Raw genomic sequence first — 17,862 nt, 5'->3', positions numbered from 1 at the left:
AAGAATACTAAAAAACTATCTTGTTGATGATGTAAAAATTTTAATCGTATGATGCAATTATATTTGTTGACTTAGAAGAGTAACCTACATTTTTATGATAAAATTTCCAATCAAGTTTATATGTTAAATATAAAAAAATAATTTATAAAATGTAACACTATAGAAAACAATGTTACCTTAGATAGTGCTACAGATGAAAGTGGGTCCAAACCCGGTCCGGATGGACCCGGACCCAGAAAATCCAGAACCGGTTAACGGGATTTTGTAGGACTGAAAACCGGACAGGTATATAAGAACTGGTTCCGGTTCGATTTCGGGTACGATACTGAGTTAAGTGGATCTAGAACCGGAAAATTCGGAAACATCAAAGTGGGCAAAGTGGAACTGGGTAAAGTGGGTTTAGAACCAGAAAACCGGGAAAAACTAGAATTTTTTTGGTAATTACTTGCTATTTAGTGGGTTGAACTTTGTTCATATTGATCTCTCGACTAGGGGGGACTACAAGTTGTTGAATATGAACCCAAAATTGACAAAATTATAGTCTAAAATCATGTCCAAACTCTAAAATACAATCTGCAAAAAAACAGTATGTCAATCCAATTTTAAGCGAATGAGATGTGCATATTTTATCATTTTCACATAATACAAAGTACAAAAACAAATAGTTGAAAAATTAAAAATTTCCAGCTTTGATATCCCGACTTCGAGGTACTGTAATTCATTGAGTACTAAACCAAAAATGACAAAATTATAGTCTAAACTCATCTACAAACTCTAAACTACAAGTTGGAAAAAATCACATGTCAATCCGACTTCAAACGAATTAGATATGTATGTTTTAAAATTATCACAGAAAAACAAAAAAGCTGAAAAACTAAAAACTTCCAGCTTTGATATCTCGATTTTGGGGGACTGGAACTCATTGAATATGAACCTAAAATTGACAAAACTATAGTCTAAAATCATGTACAAACTCTAAACTGTACTCTGAAAAAAATCGTATGTCAATCTGACTTTAAGTGAATGAGATGTGCATGTTTTAACATTTTCACAAAATATAAAGTACTAAAACAAATAGTTCAAAAGTTAAAAATTTTCAGCTTTGATATCCCAACTTCTGGGGACTTTAATTCATTGAATATTAAACGAAAAATGACAAAATTATAGTCTAATCTCATGTACAAACTCTAAACTACAAGTTGGAAAAAAAAAGCACATGTCAATCCGACTTCAAACGAATTAGATATGCATGTTTTAAAATTTTCATAGAATATAAAAATGTTAAAAAAAACTAAAAAATTTTAGCTTTGATATCTTGATTCTGGAGGAGTGTAAGTCAATGAATATAAAACTAAAAAAATGAGAATTTTATAGTCTAAAATCATGTACAAACTCTAAACTACACATTGAAAAAAATGGCATGTCAATCCGACTTGGAACGAATGAGATATGCATGTTTTAAGCTTTTCACAGAAACTGGTTCCGCCCTCTAAAGGTGGTTTCGGTTCCTAATACTGCTTCCAGTTCTTAAACCCGGTTTACCCAGACCCGATGGACCCAAACCCGGATTACCAAAAACCCGGATAAAGCCATTTTTTAAACCCGGAACCGGAAACCGGTTTTATATATTCCGCTTCTAACGGTTCGGTTCTGGTCCGATTCCGGTTCCGGTCCGGTTTTCCGGTTTTAAATCTTATCCCTAGATACTGCTACTACAACAATTATGAAAAAAAAATTGCATCAAAAATTGAAGAAACTCCAAATGTTGCAACAAAATCCAAAGACAATACTTTCTGAAGTGTTGCTTATGCACATTTTTTAGTTTTATAGCCATAGTGTGCCTAAACCATGCCTATTTCAATATTTTCATTAAGATGATTTTACACATAACTTTGACACTTAAAATCAAGGTTCTAAATAACTTTAGATGTGATTTGGCGGCAATGTCAAACCTCAAACTTTTACGAGTTGTGGCGAGCCACGTCATTGGTAAACATGACTTAAGGTGACAATTTTGTATATAATTAATATTTCTATATATTTTTTCTACTATTAATCATTTGTGTGTGTGTATATATATATATATATATATATATATATATATATATATATATATATATATATATATATATATATATGACTTAAGACGTATTTTGTTAAAGCTCGGTGTCAAATACAAGCATTTGAGTCATGATAAAGCCATGACGAGTTTGTTAGCACCTTAGTTAAAATAAACAATCATCAAAAAATACTTTCAATGACACCAATATATAAGCACATTTTATAATTTTCATGCCAAAACCATCCAAATAAAATACAAGTGAATCTAAACATACTGGAACACAAAATAAACAAAATTCAAACTCATTGAACAAAATCATTTTTTTTTTAAAACCTAGAAATCAGTGTATATATTTTATATACACAAATTCTTTAGTGTAAGAAACATTAATACGTGTGTACAAGATCTTAGCTATGTGTACAAGACCATATTCTACATTTCTAAAAAACATTTCCAGAGCGTAAGAAACATATATACATGGCTCTAATACCACTATTGAATTATGGTGATCGTTTAAAACAGAACATAACAACAAAAAATATAAATAAAAAACCATCATACTTCATCACAAATCTATGTACATCAAGTAACTTGCAACAAAATAGCCATAGAAATATTTACTATAAACATCAATGCTTACAGGATGATCTTCTCGAACCCAAAATAGATTTCCTCTATTATGCATGCACACCAAATCTATGTACATCAAATAACTTGCAACAAAATAGCCATAGAAATATTTACTATAAACATTATGCAGGCACACCAAAATATCAATCGTCAAAACCAGAAATGGAGTTTGCTCTTTGTTTCTCTAAGTATCTATTCTTTTGGTTACGTGTAAACAAGGGAGCAAAGGGGGGGTATTTATATTGTTCCCTTGATTAGTAATTTTTTGAAATTCAAATAATATGATAAATATTAACTAATATATGATAATTATCCAACTATATGATTAATTACATATTAATCATCTTATTATCGAGGAATTAATAAATTAGTCCATAATTTAATTATTTCGTTTTCTAAAACTTGGATTGTACTTTGTGTGTAATTTAATAAGCCAATGCATTATTATCAATGTTTTTATTGTGTTTGGACATCTTCAAACAAAACCATATTCTTAGTTGTTGTGTTGGTCACATCTTCGGGCAACCATGAAACTTCACAATTTAACATACGAAGAGAAAACATAGGAAATGAGCTCCATATTCTTACTTATGTGTACAACTTATATTTGTTCTAGCTGCCCTAAGCAACATATAATTTTAACCGAATTCTTTTCACAAGTTTCTCAGTTTGTTAGTTCTATCCTATCGAGTATCAGTGAACCCATTTCACTTCAATATTTTTGTCTAAAAAAAAATTAATTTCTATTGCCCACGAAAACCAATTTGTTCCATCATTCAACTTTCGTTCTCAAATTTTCGATGTTTGCTTCAATCATCAACAAATTAGTCAAGGATATCACCTATAAAATACATTTTCATTCTAAACTAATTAATTTACTATACGACACATGTTTATACTCTCATTCATGTGTACAATTTCATTCGTTTTAACTTGCAATAGGATTATGACGACAATTGGAATGGAAAGTGGAAATATAAATCACTTTTCATAAACTAACTAATTTATTTTACCATAAACAATGTTTGTTTGGGTCTTCCATTTTGGTTCTTTTTTAATTTTTGGTTAAAATATAAAAACTAAATCACATTTCATTATGTATTTATTTTATGATATTTGTTTGTCTTGTGTTTGTCTTTTCATAATCAAAACTCGTATTAGATTATATCCAAGATGGATATACAAATGTTAACAAAAAATTAGTAAAAAGTTAGATTTCTTTTTTTGAAAGTATTGACAAAATGCATGTACGGAGTTAATGTAGAAACATTAAAGTTGTGGTGTTTTAATCTGGTTGGATGGATGCGATGAGAGTGTAATTTATGTAACCGAAGGAAAGAAGAGTAAGAGTGAGAGCATGAAGGCATGTGTAAGTTTTAGAAAACACGTACCCACATTACATTTCCAAGTGTCACCTTCTCCTTTTCCCTTTTATTTATGTTGCCTTAATCCTATTGGCCTACCTTCACCCTTAAAGAAAAACAAACCCCCCATTCATTCCTTCACATCCTCACCAACCAAATCAAAACTCAAAACTCCAAAATCAAACCCACCGGAAAAAAAAAATGTTGCAGACATTGAATCCTTACAACTCCACTGCTAAAACCGCCCAAATCATGGCCAGGTACCGGCCAATAGCACCAAGGCCGAATGGCGGCGGTGCTGGTGGATGTGAGGCGGAGGGATCGGGATCTGGTTCAGGTTCTGGGTCTGGGTCCTCCTCATCGCCGACGGCAATGTCTCCGACCATCCGGCAGTCGCCTTACCTGAGAAACATCTGGCCTCATTTGCAGTCAAGGCCGACGAGAACCAGGAAGAGAGGGCGGACGTCGCTTGGGCCACCGCCGCCGCCTGCTTTCAAAAGACCTAGGACTCTCCTCCAAGGGCTTGCTCCTGCACCGACCACCCCCAGAAGTCTATCAATTCAAGGGTTTGCTCCGATTCTAAATTTTCCGACCACCCACCCCACCCTCGTCACCCTCCCTCTTCTCCCTTGTTCTTCACCCCACCACCACCGCAACATGCAGCAACCAAATGTCATCGACCTCAACACGGCGGCGGAAATCCCAGAAGAGAAAGACCTCCTCGCACAATTACAAAAACCCACCACAAATATCATCTCCCCAAGGCCAATCCGACTCATCTCCTCCACCGTCAGTATCAAAACCATAAAAAACGACACCGGGTTTCGTTCTCCGTCGGCGCCGGCGACCGGACTAAAAAAAGCAGAGGAAGTCGAGAAAGAGTTGGAATCAGAGGTGTTACCAGCCTTCGTCTCCGACTCCAACCACAAAGTCCGGCTAGTGAATTCAGCCTACAAGAAGATGGTAGGGCAACCGGAGTGCCCGTGGCTCGAGTCCATCATGACCGGCGGCGGCGGTGATACATGCAAGAGCATCTGCGGCGAGGTGGTGCTTAATTTGCCGGATTCCGATGGTCGGAATCCAATTTCAATTTCTTCAGGTGGGTTTTCGTGTTGGGCGAGGATCGAATGGGGAGTGAATGGGAAGAAGCATTTGGTGAATGCTTTTGGTGATGCGAAGAGGTTAACATGTGAATCAAAGGACTATGCATTCGCATGGAGGTTCAAACTCAAAGCTTCGGAGTCTGAAAGAGACTTGATATAGTCAAAGTCAAAGGACAGTATCTATGTAGGGTGTATATTATATTAGATTATAAAAAGTAGATATATATATATATATATTATATTATAATTATATTAGAGGATGATGATAAATACTTTTTTGTTACATCAAAAAGGGTACAGCTTTTATTTTTGTCGATAGTTTTTTATTTCACGAAGCCTGAAAGTACTCGCTAGAAATATAGGAGTTCTAATTTTGGTCCATTTTTGGTGGTCCTTTCCATTTAAAATTGTCTGCATATGCTTTAGCCTGCAGTGAGAGAGAGAGAGAGAGGATTGAAATAGAAGTCAGCTATCATCCAATCTATGGTTATTTTCAGATATAAACAGTAGAAAAAATAAGCAGCCATGATGCAATAAAAAAAAATGATTTCTAGCTAGTAACCTATTTTTGGTTTTTTGGCTTTTCTTTGAAGTCGAAATTCTTGAAAACATAAAAAAACACGTTACTTTTTTTTAACTTGCCAACATCTAAAAGCAAAAATCGTTTTAGAAATTTATGTATAACAATTTAACTAATCACAATTTTAAAAAACAAATTGATTTTGCAATATCACCTTGATTATGGGAGTGTGATGCTTCTTCACCTGTATAAACGATACAAGATATGTCAGCATTGTATGTTCATTTTCTCTTACAATACTCTCACAAATCTACAGAATCATCACTTAATAATGTCAAATTTTCACAGATTTAGTAAAGATTTAAAAGCAATAAATAGTAGCATACACTAAATGCAAGATATAACAACATACTTCTATTTATTTTTGTATTGTAGCATTTTGCTTTCCTTTAATGTCTTTCTTACTATTTAGAAAAAGCCAACCATATAACATTGTATTTCCTAATTTCTTAACATTGTATTTCCTAATTTCTTTGGACATTAAAATTGACATTGCAATAACTGGATGGATTTTTCAAAGTACAATGCTGTAACAAAACAGAAATGAAAGTAGGATCCTATAATAAACATATCAACGAAAGCAAATTGCTATTTTTTACATTTATCAACCAATTATACTTTTCTTTTTTTCTGTTTTGAATAAAAGAATAATGGTAAGAGCATATATATTAATATATATACCACATATTCCCAGCCATGCTTCTCTGCAAATGCCTTGGCTGCCTCCTCACTTTCAAAACTGAGTCCTGCTTCACCAACATTAGCATACGGATCTCCAGTCGATGTCCACCCCATTAATGGATTCTCCCACCTAAAATAGGGTTTAGGATTTAATTAAAGTCATATATCATGAATTATAGGTGAATTAGAATCGGAGAGATATCCATATTCTTAAATACATACTTCTGTGTCGATAAAAAATTGATTTTCCACTTTCCGACTTTGCCAGAGCCTTGTTGAGATGCAGTTCGCGCAGGTGAATAAATCAAGACCTGAAATGCATAATTAAAAAGTTCAAGCAGTTTAGGGAAGTTTGAAGCAGATCTTAAGATTAACAGAAGGTTTTTACTAAAATTAGATCTTTATACTTGATAGAAATCACAATTTAACATAAAAAATCTGTGGATTTAACTGTTTGGAGCGTAACAAATGATTAGGATTTGACATGGTTGTTAGATGAAAATTAGGAATACAAATCAGTGTGCATTACCAATTTGACAAACAAATGCCTAAACCGACAAAAAAATCCCTTCCAAATTTTGCAAAATACAAAATATCTATCACAAATAGTTCTACGTTGATGTAATTTTGCTCTAGTAAGGACTCAAATTGAATAAATCTTCACGGATTTTCGATTTATAATTATATCAATCACATAACTCTCAATTGAGCAAAGAGTAGCAAGTATATGATGCCTACATCTACAGGTAAACATGTTCTGAGTAAAAAGGTATGATAAATAGAGTGCAATTCTAATAATTAAAAAGAAGGTGATAACGAACAGACCCTTCGCCGAAGCTGTTCGTCAGGGATGCCGGAGATGATTCCAACTTCACCGGGTTTGACTTCCACCAAAGCATCAGCCATGCAAGATCTCCTCCCCAACGCGGCAGCAACCACCGATCCATGATCCCACCGGCACCGGGCACCTCCGAAACCACGTCGTAGTATGTTCGCCATTTCCTGCCTGGGATTTTTTTTTTTTTTCTTTTTTGTTGCAAACTGTCAACTTTGATGGAAGGTTCTAGTGTATATTCATGTCGTTGGGCTCAATTCTTGGGCTCTGTATGGTCTTTTTTTGGGACCGATCCATGACATGATCAATCGACCACTCAGGCACTCACATCAAAAGCAATACTTATTTAGTGTCTTGTTTCACTACAAATTTATGAGGGTTACGTTAATATATTTCTGCGTATAAATATATATAGTTTTTGGTTGTTAATTTTGTACATGTGCAACATCCGGTTTTTAATAAGAAAATATATTCTTGCTATGTAGAATGTCGAGTATTATAGGAGTTGCTTTGTGTAAATATTAAGGTGTTACCAAAAGTATAATTTTTGAAAGAAAAAACATCATAAATGGTCCATGTGATTTCCTCAAATCTGAAGTTTAGTCCCTGTGGTTTAAAAACATCATAGATGGTCCCTGTGCTTTCATAACTTTTGACGATTGGTCATTATTACTAACTCAGTTAAGTTTTGTCTGTTAACTGAAGGGCATTTTCGCCATTTCACTACCATAGGGATCATTTATGATGTTTTCTTTTATTTTATAAAAAATGAAATAATATACAAAGGGGTCTCTCTCGTATGAACACCACCACAATCCCTAAAATACTAAACATGTTCTGAATTTTGGGTTCTTGAATTGATGTATAGGAAAGGAAGGAAGAAACTTTGTGGTTACTTCTAACCTAGTTGTCGATGGTTAAGTGCTACAATAAGGAGGTGGGGTTTGAGTTAATTGGTACAAACAACAGGGAAAGGAATCGTCGTCTTCATCAGGTCGATGAAGAAACAAGCGAACAGAACGAAAAAACAGGAATCTTCAGTGAGGCTGAGAGATCACGAGAAAGGGCAGGCATCGACCTCTGGTGACCCTCGTGGGTTCAATCTCCGTCTGATCGGGAGGGAGAAGTACGCACAAAATCAACAAATGAAGTGGTCTGGTGGGGTTTAACAGATCGCGAGGAGGGAATAATTGATCCCCGACGAGCCTTCATCTTTTCCCTGGTCATTGTCTTCATATGATCGGAATGGAAATCGAATGGAGTGGTCAAAAGAGGTGGTCCGATGATTGAAATCGATGAAGAAGAGGAGTTGTTAGATTTTCTGACAACCCTTCTCTTGTTTGTTCGTTTCCGGCTAACGCCAAAGGGGAAGGGAGGACTTCGGCCCTCACTTGTTTGAGAAAGAACTGGACAAAATCAGAAGTCGAGTGGGGGCGTGGGGCCTCATCTTCATCGAATTGAAGGAGAAGAAAATGAGAGCAACGACATGGGGTGTTTGGGGGTTGAGCTTCGACAGGAAAGGATCTGTTGGAGGTTGGAATTGAGGCAACAACCTCCTCTCTCTCTCATCTTCGCGTTTCCGGCGATCAGAGGACCACCCACCTCCGGTGGGTGAGTCTTGGAAGTCAAATGAAGAAGATATGGGGACAACAATAACAAGTATTGGGGGTGTTTGTGTGGTGCTAAACGAAGAAGAAAACTGGAGGGAGAGAGAGAGAGAGAGAGAGAGAGAGAGAGAGAGAGAGAGGACCCTTTGTATATTATTTCATTTTTTATAAAATAAGAGAAAACATCATAAATGGTCCTTGTGGTAATGAAATGACGAAAATGCACTTCAGTTAACAGACAAAACTTAACGAAGTTAGCAATAAGGACCAATCATCAAAAGTTTTGAAAGCACATGGACCATCTATGATGTTTTTAAACCACGATGACTAAACTTCAGATCTGGAAAAGTCACAGGGACCATTTATGATGTTTTTTCTTTTTGAAATATTAAAATATAATGATTACTAGGTTATAATCCATAGAAATTATAGTTACAAAATTAATTAAATTTTTATAATAAAAATTTATAATTATGAATCAACTATTATTAATAAATTATTAATTAAGAAATTTATGTTTTCTTAGTTATCTAAATTTATAATCGTTGATTCAAATAAATAAGTAAAATTATTTTTCAATATATATGAAACAATTTTTATTTGTAAATCAATGGAAATAATAATGATATTATATAGTGAAATATTAAATTGATTATAAAAATAAAACAACCATACAACAAGTGAAGTAAATAAAAATTGGTATATGGCAAATTAGAAAACTAAGTTGTTGAAATAACTATATTTTAAAAAATATAACAAATTATAAATAAAAATTAACAATAAAGTTTTATTACAATAATAATAAAAGATGTTATAAGAAATAAAATTCTACAAATTATTTACAAATTTCTAAAACTTTTTTATACACAGGATTAGAAGTTTTATTTGTAAGTCTATCATCCTTATCTAGATTTAACAATTTTCATCATTTTCTACTTTGAACTCTAGTTAAGGCAACATACAATTGATCATGTGTAAAAACCGAATATTTGAGAAACAAACCAACCTTAGATTATGTAACGCCCGTAGATCCGGGCTAGTCAATTTAGAGACGATAAGCATCAAAAATGACTTTTTGATGGAAGATTATTTAGAAGGATTAATCTTAACCAAGTTGTAGTATATGTCTCAAGGTTTCCGAAAATATAAAGAACGCCGAAATCCGAGTTATAACGAAGAAGTTATGACATGTCGAAGTTTCGCGACAGAACCGGCACGACACAGCGCGACGTAAATAGTGAATTTACGATAGAGCAATATTTGGATTTAGCGATCTAAACGAAAGTCGTAAAATACGTTAAACCGAGAGCGTACATGAAAAGAACGCCCAAATCTGACTTCGTATGAGGAAGTTATGATTTTTCGAAGTTTCGGCTTAGCAGTGTACAGCCCGAAGTTCGAATATGAGATCGAGCGATATTTAGCCGAAACAATCTAAACGAGAATCGAAGATCTCATTGATAGTAGTCCAACGATAAAAAGACAGACGAAAACGGACGTCAGGTGAAGGAGTTATGAATTTCTAACGGAGTTTTCCTGTCCCGGCCTACTAAAAATAATATAATAAAAATAAATTCAAAATTAGCAGACGGAGTCTAAACGAGAGTTGTAGAGCATAGTCTCACCTACGCGTCGATATAAAGAACGTCGAAAACGGAGTTCGTATGCCAAAGTTATGAATTTCTGAAGTTCGAGGCGCGAAACCCCAAAACTGTCAGAGACCACGACGTGGCAATAGTGGTCACGACGTGGCATGGCTTCTGACGCCTTCTGGAGCCTGACAGAGCAAGTGGACGATGACGCATGCAATGACGTTCAAGCCCACGACGTGGAAACACTGTCCACGACGTGGAAAATGACAATTTTGCCCTATAAATAGATTTGAAGGGGCAGCCGGCCAAGGTTGCTAATTCACCCTTCTCTCACCCATATTACCTCGATTTACGTGCAAAGAAGTACCCCCGAAGCCCCGGTATTATCCCGAGACCCGAAGCGAGTCCCGAAGCTCCGAAGATCCCGAGAAGAAAAGAGTTTCCGAGTCGAAGCTCTGCCCGCGAGAAGCCCGGTGTGTGAAGATCTCCCGGTTTCACCGAAGAATACTACTCTTAGAGCCGTAGTGCTGTCCAATCATCTTCTGATCAAGTGAGTGTGTAGTTACTTTCTTCTAACACATAAATATGAAGTATTTACTATCAAATACGTGACTATGTGTTTATATATTGTTTGTTTATTTGAGATGGGTGTGGTATGAATGTTTTATATAGGTTTTAAATAAGTTAAACTGTATATGCATTTTTATATCTACGAATATGTTGGGTAAAACATGGGTAGATAAATGATGAGGTATGAAAGATAATTAAGAATAAAATTGGCAGATGCACCAAATAGTGAATGTCGCAATCCTGGCAGATGCGCTTAAAGGATAATGTCGGCAGATGCGCCTAATAGTGTATGTCGTAATCCAGGCAGTGGCGCCTAATAGTGAATGCCGTAATCCTGACAGAGGCGCTTAAAGGATAAAGTTGGCAGATGCGCCTTATGTAGCAATGGATTTTGTGCTAATTCCTTAGGTCAATCCTTAGGAATGAATGAATGAAGGATAGTTGATTCTTAGGGTAAAACCTTAAGAAATAAAGAAGATAATGGGGATGAGTAATTGGGTTGATTGTTTGATGATTGAATATAATAATTGTATTATTGTGGGTTGAAAACCCTATATGCTTACCAAGCTCCCAAGCCTGACCCACTCAGTTTTCTTTGCATTACAGGTAAAGGCACAAGAGTATAAGTTGGTTGACTTGACGAGAGATTCTGGATTATAGACCAGTAGTTGTAAATAACTGTTGTAAGGTCTATTTTATATTGTTTATGCTTTTGGTCTGTATCGGAACATGACATCCCGAGATTTTATTATTTAATGAAAATACATTTCTTTAAAGAAATGCTTTGATAAATTATTATCATATTTTGTTTTGGGAACAAATTCCGCAACTCTTTTGATCAAAGGATTACTCCGATTTTATAAAATAAAATATAAAAAAATCGGTCTTTTCTGGCCGTGAAAATGGGGATGTCACAGATTAGGAGTGTCATTGGCTCTTGTTAATTATCATTGCAAAACAAACAGTTAATTAAAATTATCTTCTTCGGATTTGAATGAGATTTTTTTTCAGGTGGTGTCAAGGACATTCTTGGAATAAATGTCTGATTTCCAATATTTACCTCCAGATATGATAATTGTCTCAATAACACGTTTACCCAAAGATATCACATGTAATCTAGTGCCATTATATAAGTCATTTTTCTAATCAACGTTTCTGAGTAACATAACTAGAACCCCAACTTTCAAAACTAACTTATGATTAGGTAGACCTAAGACTTTAAGACCATTTAAAACATCAGGTGAGTATAAATTGACATCAAATTAATCATCAAGAAACTCATGTCGACATTGTCTATCAGAACTTAAATATTCGTTTCATCTCATGGAATAATGATAACAATCGATCATTTATTTTTCTGACAACTTCATTTTTTTGGAGCAAGTATTTTTCTTTCTTGAAAATATCTTGGAATGTTGGAATATTCAAGAATTGAAGGATATACAAACTCAATTAATAAACCTATAGGATCACACATATCATTAATGAGAATATCACGTGGAATATCAATATTCGCTTCGACATCGTTAGAACCATCAAGTTTGCCTTCTCCTATATCCAAAAGCCAATTTCACAAAATCTATTGTTTGCTGAACAGTAGATGCATCGCTTCCGATAGTTAGCCTCATGTTTTTGGTTACTTAATGGACTTTGCACTATTTCCATAAATATGATGAACTTAAAGAAGCGTTAACAATGTCTTGTTTGCTACACTTAGGATAATAGGTAGAATTTGTCTGAAATATCCTCTAAAACAATCACTTTTCCTCTAAATGGAAAATTTGAGTTTCAAGGATTATGACATTTGAATATATCTTTCAAAGTTCGATCTAAAGCTTCAAACGCATGTTTGCGAATTATGGGTGCTTCATCCCAAATGATCAATGAGGTTTTTTGTAATAAACTGGCGAGTTCACTATCTGGTGTAATGGAACAAACATAATCCTCAATAAAGAACCAAATGAATTATAAATCGTGAGTGTGTCGTCCCGTCGTCGGTTAATAATAAATAAGCAGTCCCACTTGAAGCAACATTTAAAATAATTTGAGCACTACATCTAACTGCAAAAGATAACGTCTTCCAAATATAGGTTTTACATGTTCCACCATAACCTTAGACAAAGAAAACACTTCCTTTATTATTCTAAATTGTAGTCATGATATCATCAAAAATGCATCATTACTCATATGGTAATGAAATAGATACCCGATCAAACTCATTCTTTAAATTTGGTATGTCATAATTTAGATCCTAAGTGATAGGACGATTGTTTGAAGAATATACATAATTAGCATTGGGGCAAGGCATCCTTGTATATTTTTTGAGAATTGAATAGTTATGAAGTAAAATTTGTTCCATCTCAAACAAAGTCAGGTTCTTAAGTTGATCTTCATTAAGTATAAACCTCTGAGAAAATGGTATAATAATTACAATAAATTAAAAAAAATACATTTGTTTGTATTATAGAATAAATGTGTATATTAAAACAAAATACTTATTGTAAAGTAAATAGACAATAATATAATGCGTGGAGATTTTAATTTATGTTGTTGAGTGTAAAGAATTCCATCCAACAAGTATTCACATGTATTTTCCCACACGAAATCTGGTCTACACAAGCTATTAGATAATAACATTAGATACGAACAAATGCCAAATCCGATCTGGTATTGCCGACGTCACATTTGATCTGGTTTGACCTTAATCCGAACCGGTTTTGATCGGATTTGAAGAGGCCCGATCTAAATCGATTTAATCCGATCCGTTTTGAATCCGATCTAGTATTTGATTAAAAAAAAATTTTTAAACACTCAAATATAACACAAAATGCAGCATAGGTTCATTAGAATACTTAAAACATACATCAAACATTGAAATATAAAGAGTTTTGATACTAATATCAAACTAGTTAACTGATAATAATAATAAAGTGGCGTCATAACATATTTTCCAAATAGTCTTCAATTTTTGTGGTCTTCTACTTCGTGTCTCCTTCACTAAATTGTTCTTCAACCGCCACACAAATGGATAGGGGCCTCATCAATTCCATCTTCTTCATCTTCGTCTTCGTTTAGTTCCGGAGGCATTGATAAGCCTTTTTCGTATTCTTGTTCCATTTTCTCTGGTTCAACATTATCCGCTAGTGGGCCTTCTAGTGATGCCAAGTGTTGTGTATGTTCCACCGAATCCAAATAATCCTTCAAGAAAACGCAAACCTCGACCGCAACCGGGGTCAGATTCGTTCTCAATTTTGATAAAACCCTAACACTAAAAGAAAAGCGGATTCCGAAGCTACCGTGGAAGCTTGGACGGTTAGTAAGTTGTGGGCCATGACGGAGAGAATAGGAAATTGTGCTTCATTTTCTCTACCAAGCCAAAAGATCCAAAAATTTAAATTGTGGTGCAGTCATGAATTTTAAAAAGTTTGAGCCCATATAAATTCCAATTTCGCTACTTGGGGTTAATGTGCATGCTCGTTTGTTTTGCTCCTCCAAAAGGTAGTTATAGAGGTCAATATGAAAATCTGTTTCGACCTCCACTACTACCTGATGCACCACTAGTAGCGTCAGATACACTGGTAAAAGAGTTTGGCATTTCGCCATATTTTCTTCCGTAAATGTCAAACAAATTAGTAAAAATATTATTGAAATCATTGATTTGGTTATGATTGTAGTTAGAATCATCTTTTTGCAAATTTAAAGAGATGTAAATTTTGGTAGGTAAATCCTCTACGCCTGTAACATTGATACAAGGGTTTAAAGTCGCGATGCAAGTAAACAATGGTGGCATCTCTTTAAAATATTTGACTAATTTTGCTCTCATTGGCTTCGTAACTGATTCACCGGGAGTGGTGGTGAAGGTATCGAACTCGTTGACAACCGAGGTTAAACGCTTATCCTTCATGTTTTCTGATCCTTCGAACAGGTCTTGGAGAGTGTCCCAAATCTCTTTAGTAGATTTTCACAACTTAATGTGCTCAAAGAGAGAAGGAGGGACACCGAACACCATCTCGGAAAAAGCAACTTGATCTCCATGTATATTTTCGATGTCGGTAGCAGTAAGAGGTGCCTGACGTTGTTCATCTTGGCCCAAGAGAGTTGTAGAAACATATCTTATGGTTTGTCTAACCGGAACATGAGGACCTTCTTTCACGGATCTCCATATTTCTTCGCCTTCTTCCTTACCAAGTAAGAACCTTTCCATTCTGACTTCCAGTAATCATACTCTTCAACAACTAGCAGTGGGGAACGAGAAGGGCAACCCACGATATTTGCTATTTGCATTGAATACATTTGTTGAGAATTAGGAGCATCCATTGAAGTTTATTAGAGAAGAAGAGATATATATAAGAACTTTTATCCCGAACGCAGAAATGATTGAAATACCAGGGTAACTTTAGATCAAGTATAATTTGTTGATGTGTGATTTTTATCTATAAATATTTTAAATGCTCAAGTTTTAAATTTATAAAACTGAATTTATCACAACCGGACTAACACACACACACTAGGCAGTGAACCTAATCGTGTAATAGTATAGTTGTGGTAAGAACGGGTGTCGAACACAAGGGGAACGGTGGTAAATTAATTTGGAGTTTTTGATTATAGGTTACACTAAACACATGAAAGCAATAAAGAAATGTTTTATTAAATACTTTGAATACCACTTAACATCAAATATGAATAAACTAACTGGAAGACAAATTTCTTTAGGTACTTTGGTTTAGATAAATTTCATCTCAAATTAATGGTTAACTACTAATACCATGGATATTTATTCATTATTCACCGATTCCTAATATGACTAGTGTCATGGGCACAACAACTAATCCACTGATTTCAACACAAATATTAATTCATTGATTAGGTGAACAAACAATCATGCAAATTAGTATTCTGTATTCAGTTCGTATTAAGCAAGATTTGATCTTATTTAACCCCAATGGTAATAAGAGTTAAATCATGCAGAGAATGGTCATTTTACTCATGCATACACATTAAAGTTCATTACTTTATCTCCTAACCCTAGGTTTTAGTCAAAACTCTAGTCATAATCACCAATGGTTACTGGACAACTATGATTAAAATTAACTCGGCTAGAAAGTCATCTAAACTTTATTAATTCATCAATAGGAAACAAAACAACAATCTTTAACACATATGGATCTTCAATCAAACTAGACAAAATAAATTAAATAAGAATAATCAATATAAATAGTAATTAAACCATAAATTCAAAGATTTATTCAATCATAAACACAAAGTAAAAAGTTTTTACACCTAAATCAGAAAGTAAACACATAATGGAATCACAATGGAATGCTAAACATGGTCACGATAACAAACCACATGATTATCGACATGAATCCGTTCTCCAATACCTTAGATCTTTGCTCCATATCAACTTAACGGCCCTCCGGCCGCCTTCTAGACCCTCAAAACGACAGATATGAAGTTTTCTTGTCGCACAAGTCGAAGTGGAATATCATAGATGACAAAAATGGTGGAATGATATGGGGTATTTATAGTTAAATGGAGATGGAATTAATATGGAATATTAGAGTTGGATTGGAATAAGGAAACTAATGGTGGCTTAGGGATTAAGCAAATAAAAATAACGTAAGTGGTGCTTAGGGAATAAGTAACTTGGAGGGAATTTCCGTCCAGCTTTTTTGCTCCATATTCAAGGCCGATTTTGGATATGATAAAAGCCGAATTATCAAAAAGGCCCTATCATATAAGTCGTAGGAAATTTCGTCTAGTTTCCAGAACATTTTGAATCTCATCAATCAGACTTATGAGTGATCAGATATACCCGAAACACTGAAGATTGGTCAATCTGCCAACAATATCCTTTTTGCGTCTTTTTAGCTCATTTCTTCTCCTTTTGCATTCCAGCTCCCATTTTAACTGTAATTTAACATTTCAACGCATATTAAGTATCTTTTAGTTTTGAATAACATAAAAACATAATATAAAATAATAAGAAAACGTCGTAAATATATGCATAAAATAGACGCTATCAAACTACCACACACTAGCCTTTTGCTGGCCCCCAAGCAAAACTAATTTTATTATTATCATATCAAGACTTTAGCTACCAACATCGCACAAGAAAATCCATTTTGAGCCTCTCCATTACTCAAAGACCGCAATGCATGTATTTATGTCTAAATTTTTCTAAAAACCTCCACAATTCTAAATATTCACAATCTTAAATAAACACTTGACCACTTCTTTTGAACAACACTCATTTTATGCATCCCTCCAAAACCATCCCCAAAAATCTTTCTTAACCTCAAGGTAATTTTTGATTAAGCTCCCAAGCATACATATAGAAAAATAACCTAGAAAAAAAAATTACAGTAAATAATTACTTGGAAAATTGACTTATTTCTTCACTTTCTTCAAGATCTTCATCCTTTGATAGCTCTTATTCACTCAACAACAAAAAAAAAATTTCAAATTTTTTTTCACAACTTTTTTTTTTTACTTTTTTTTTCTCACTTTTTTTTCATAACTCATTTTTGTCACTCAAAACTAAAAACCTCAGAAAAAATATATGCTTAACCAAGGGAACTTAATCTTCAACCCTTATTGGTTAGAGATATTAGTCTAATATGCAATGACTACATAAGCGCTCCTAGATACACTTCTGGTACACGATGCTAAACATATTTCGGCCTTCAAACTAATCAAGGTCGTGTTTTTGTTCCATGATTTCACTAGGACAGGGAAGCCACAAATACACTATAACATATATTGGCTCAAATAAAGATTGAAACTCTCATCGGATCATCCCACACAATGCTAGCAACCTAGATTTCAACACAACAAT

At 34.4% G+C, this 17,862-nt stretch overlaps 2 protein-coding genes across 2 annotated transcripts; one reads left to right on the top strand and one right to left on the bottom strand.

Moving 5' to 3' along the window:
* The first annotated feature begins 4,127 nt into the window (after positions 1 to 4,127).
* On the top strand, positions 4,128 to 5,469 carry LOC145141279 (uncharacterized). Its single transcript, XM_079074575.1, has one exon. The coding sequence runs from the start codon at positions 4,258 to 4,260 to the stop codon at positions 5,317 to 5,319; it is 1,062 nt and encodes a 353-aa protein (XP_078930701.1). The 5' UTR covers positions 4,128 to 4,257; the 3' UTR covers positions 5,320 to 5,469.
* Positions 5,420 to 7,474, bottom strand: LOC145141280 (NADH dehydrogenase [ubiquinone] iron-sulfur protein 4, mitochondrial-like). The gene is made up of 5 exons (XM_079074576.1): positions 7,246 to 7,474; positions 6,643 to 6,731; positions 6,421 to 6,550; positions 5,894 to 5,923; positions 5,420 to 5,586 (listed from the first exon to the last, which is right to left on the bottom strand). The coding sequence occupies exons 1-5, from the start codon at positions 7,417 to 7,419 to the stop codon at positions 5,527 to 5,529; spliced, it is 483 nt and encodes a 160-aa protein (XP_078930702.1). The 5' UTR covers positions 7,420 to 7,474; the 3' UTR covers positions 5,420 to 5,526.
* Between the last annotated feature and the right edge of the window lie 10,388 nt (positions 7,475 to 17,862).

This window comes from Lactuca virosa, chromosome 9 (genome assembly GCF_052849685.1).
Source record: "Lactuca virosa cultivar CGN04683 chromosome 9, Lactuca_virosa_CGN04683_v6, whole genome shotgun sequence".
NCBI classification, from domain to species: Eukaryota; Viridiplantae; Streptophyta; class Magnoliopsida; order Asterales; family Asteraceae; genus Lactuca; species Lactuca virosa.
The sequence above is the reverse complement of the archived record's forward strand: the minus strand, read 5'-3'. Positions and strand labels throughout refer to the sequence as shown.

Bases quoted from the DNA above. Each gene is read 5' to 3' on its own strand.
- LOC145141279 (XM_079074575.1), top strand. From the start codon at position 4,258: ATGTTGCAGACATTGAATCCTTACAACTCCACTGCTAAAACCGCCCAA.
- LOC145141280 (XM_079074576.1), bottom strand. From the start codon at position 7,419: ATGGCGAACATACTACGACGTGGTTTCGGAGGTGCCCGGTGCCGGTGG. The intron at 6,732-7,245 runs GTCTGTTCGTTA...TATGCATTTCAG, and splicing joins ACGAACAGCTTCGGCGAAGG to GTCTTGATTTATTCACCTGC. The intron at 5,924-6,420 runs GTATATATATTA...TCGTTTATACAG, and splicing joins AGCATGGCTGGGAATATGTG to GTGAAGAAGCATCACACTCC.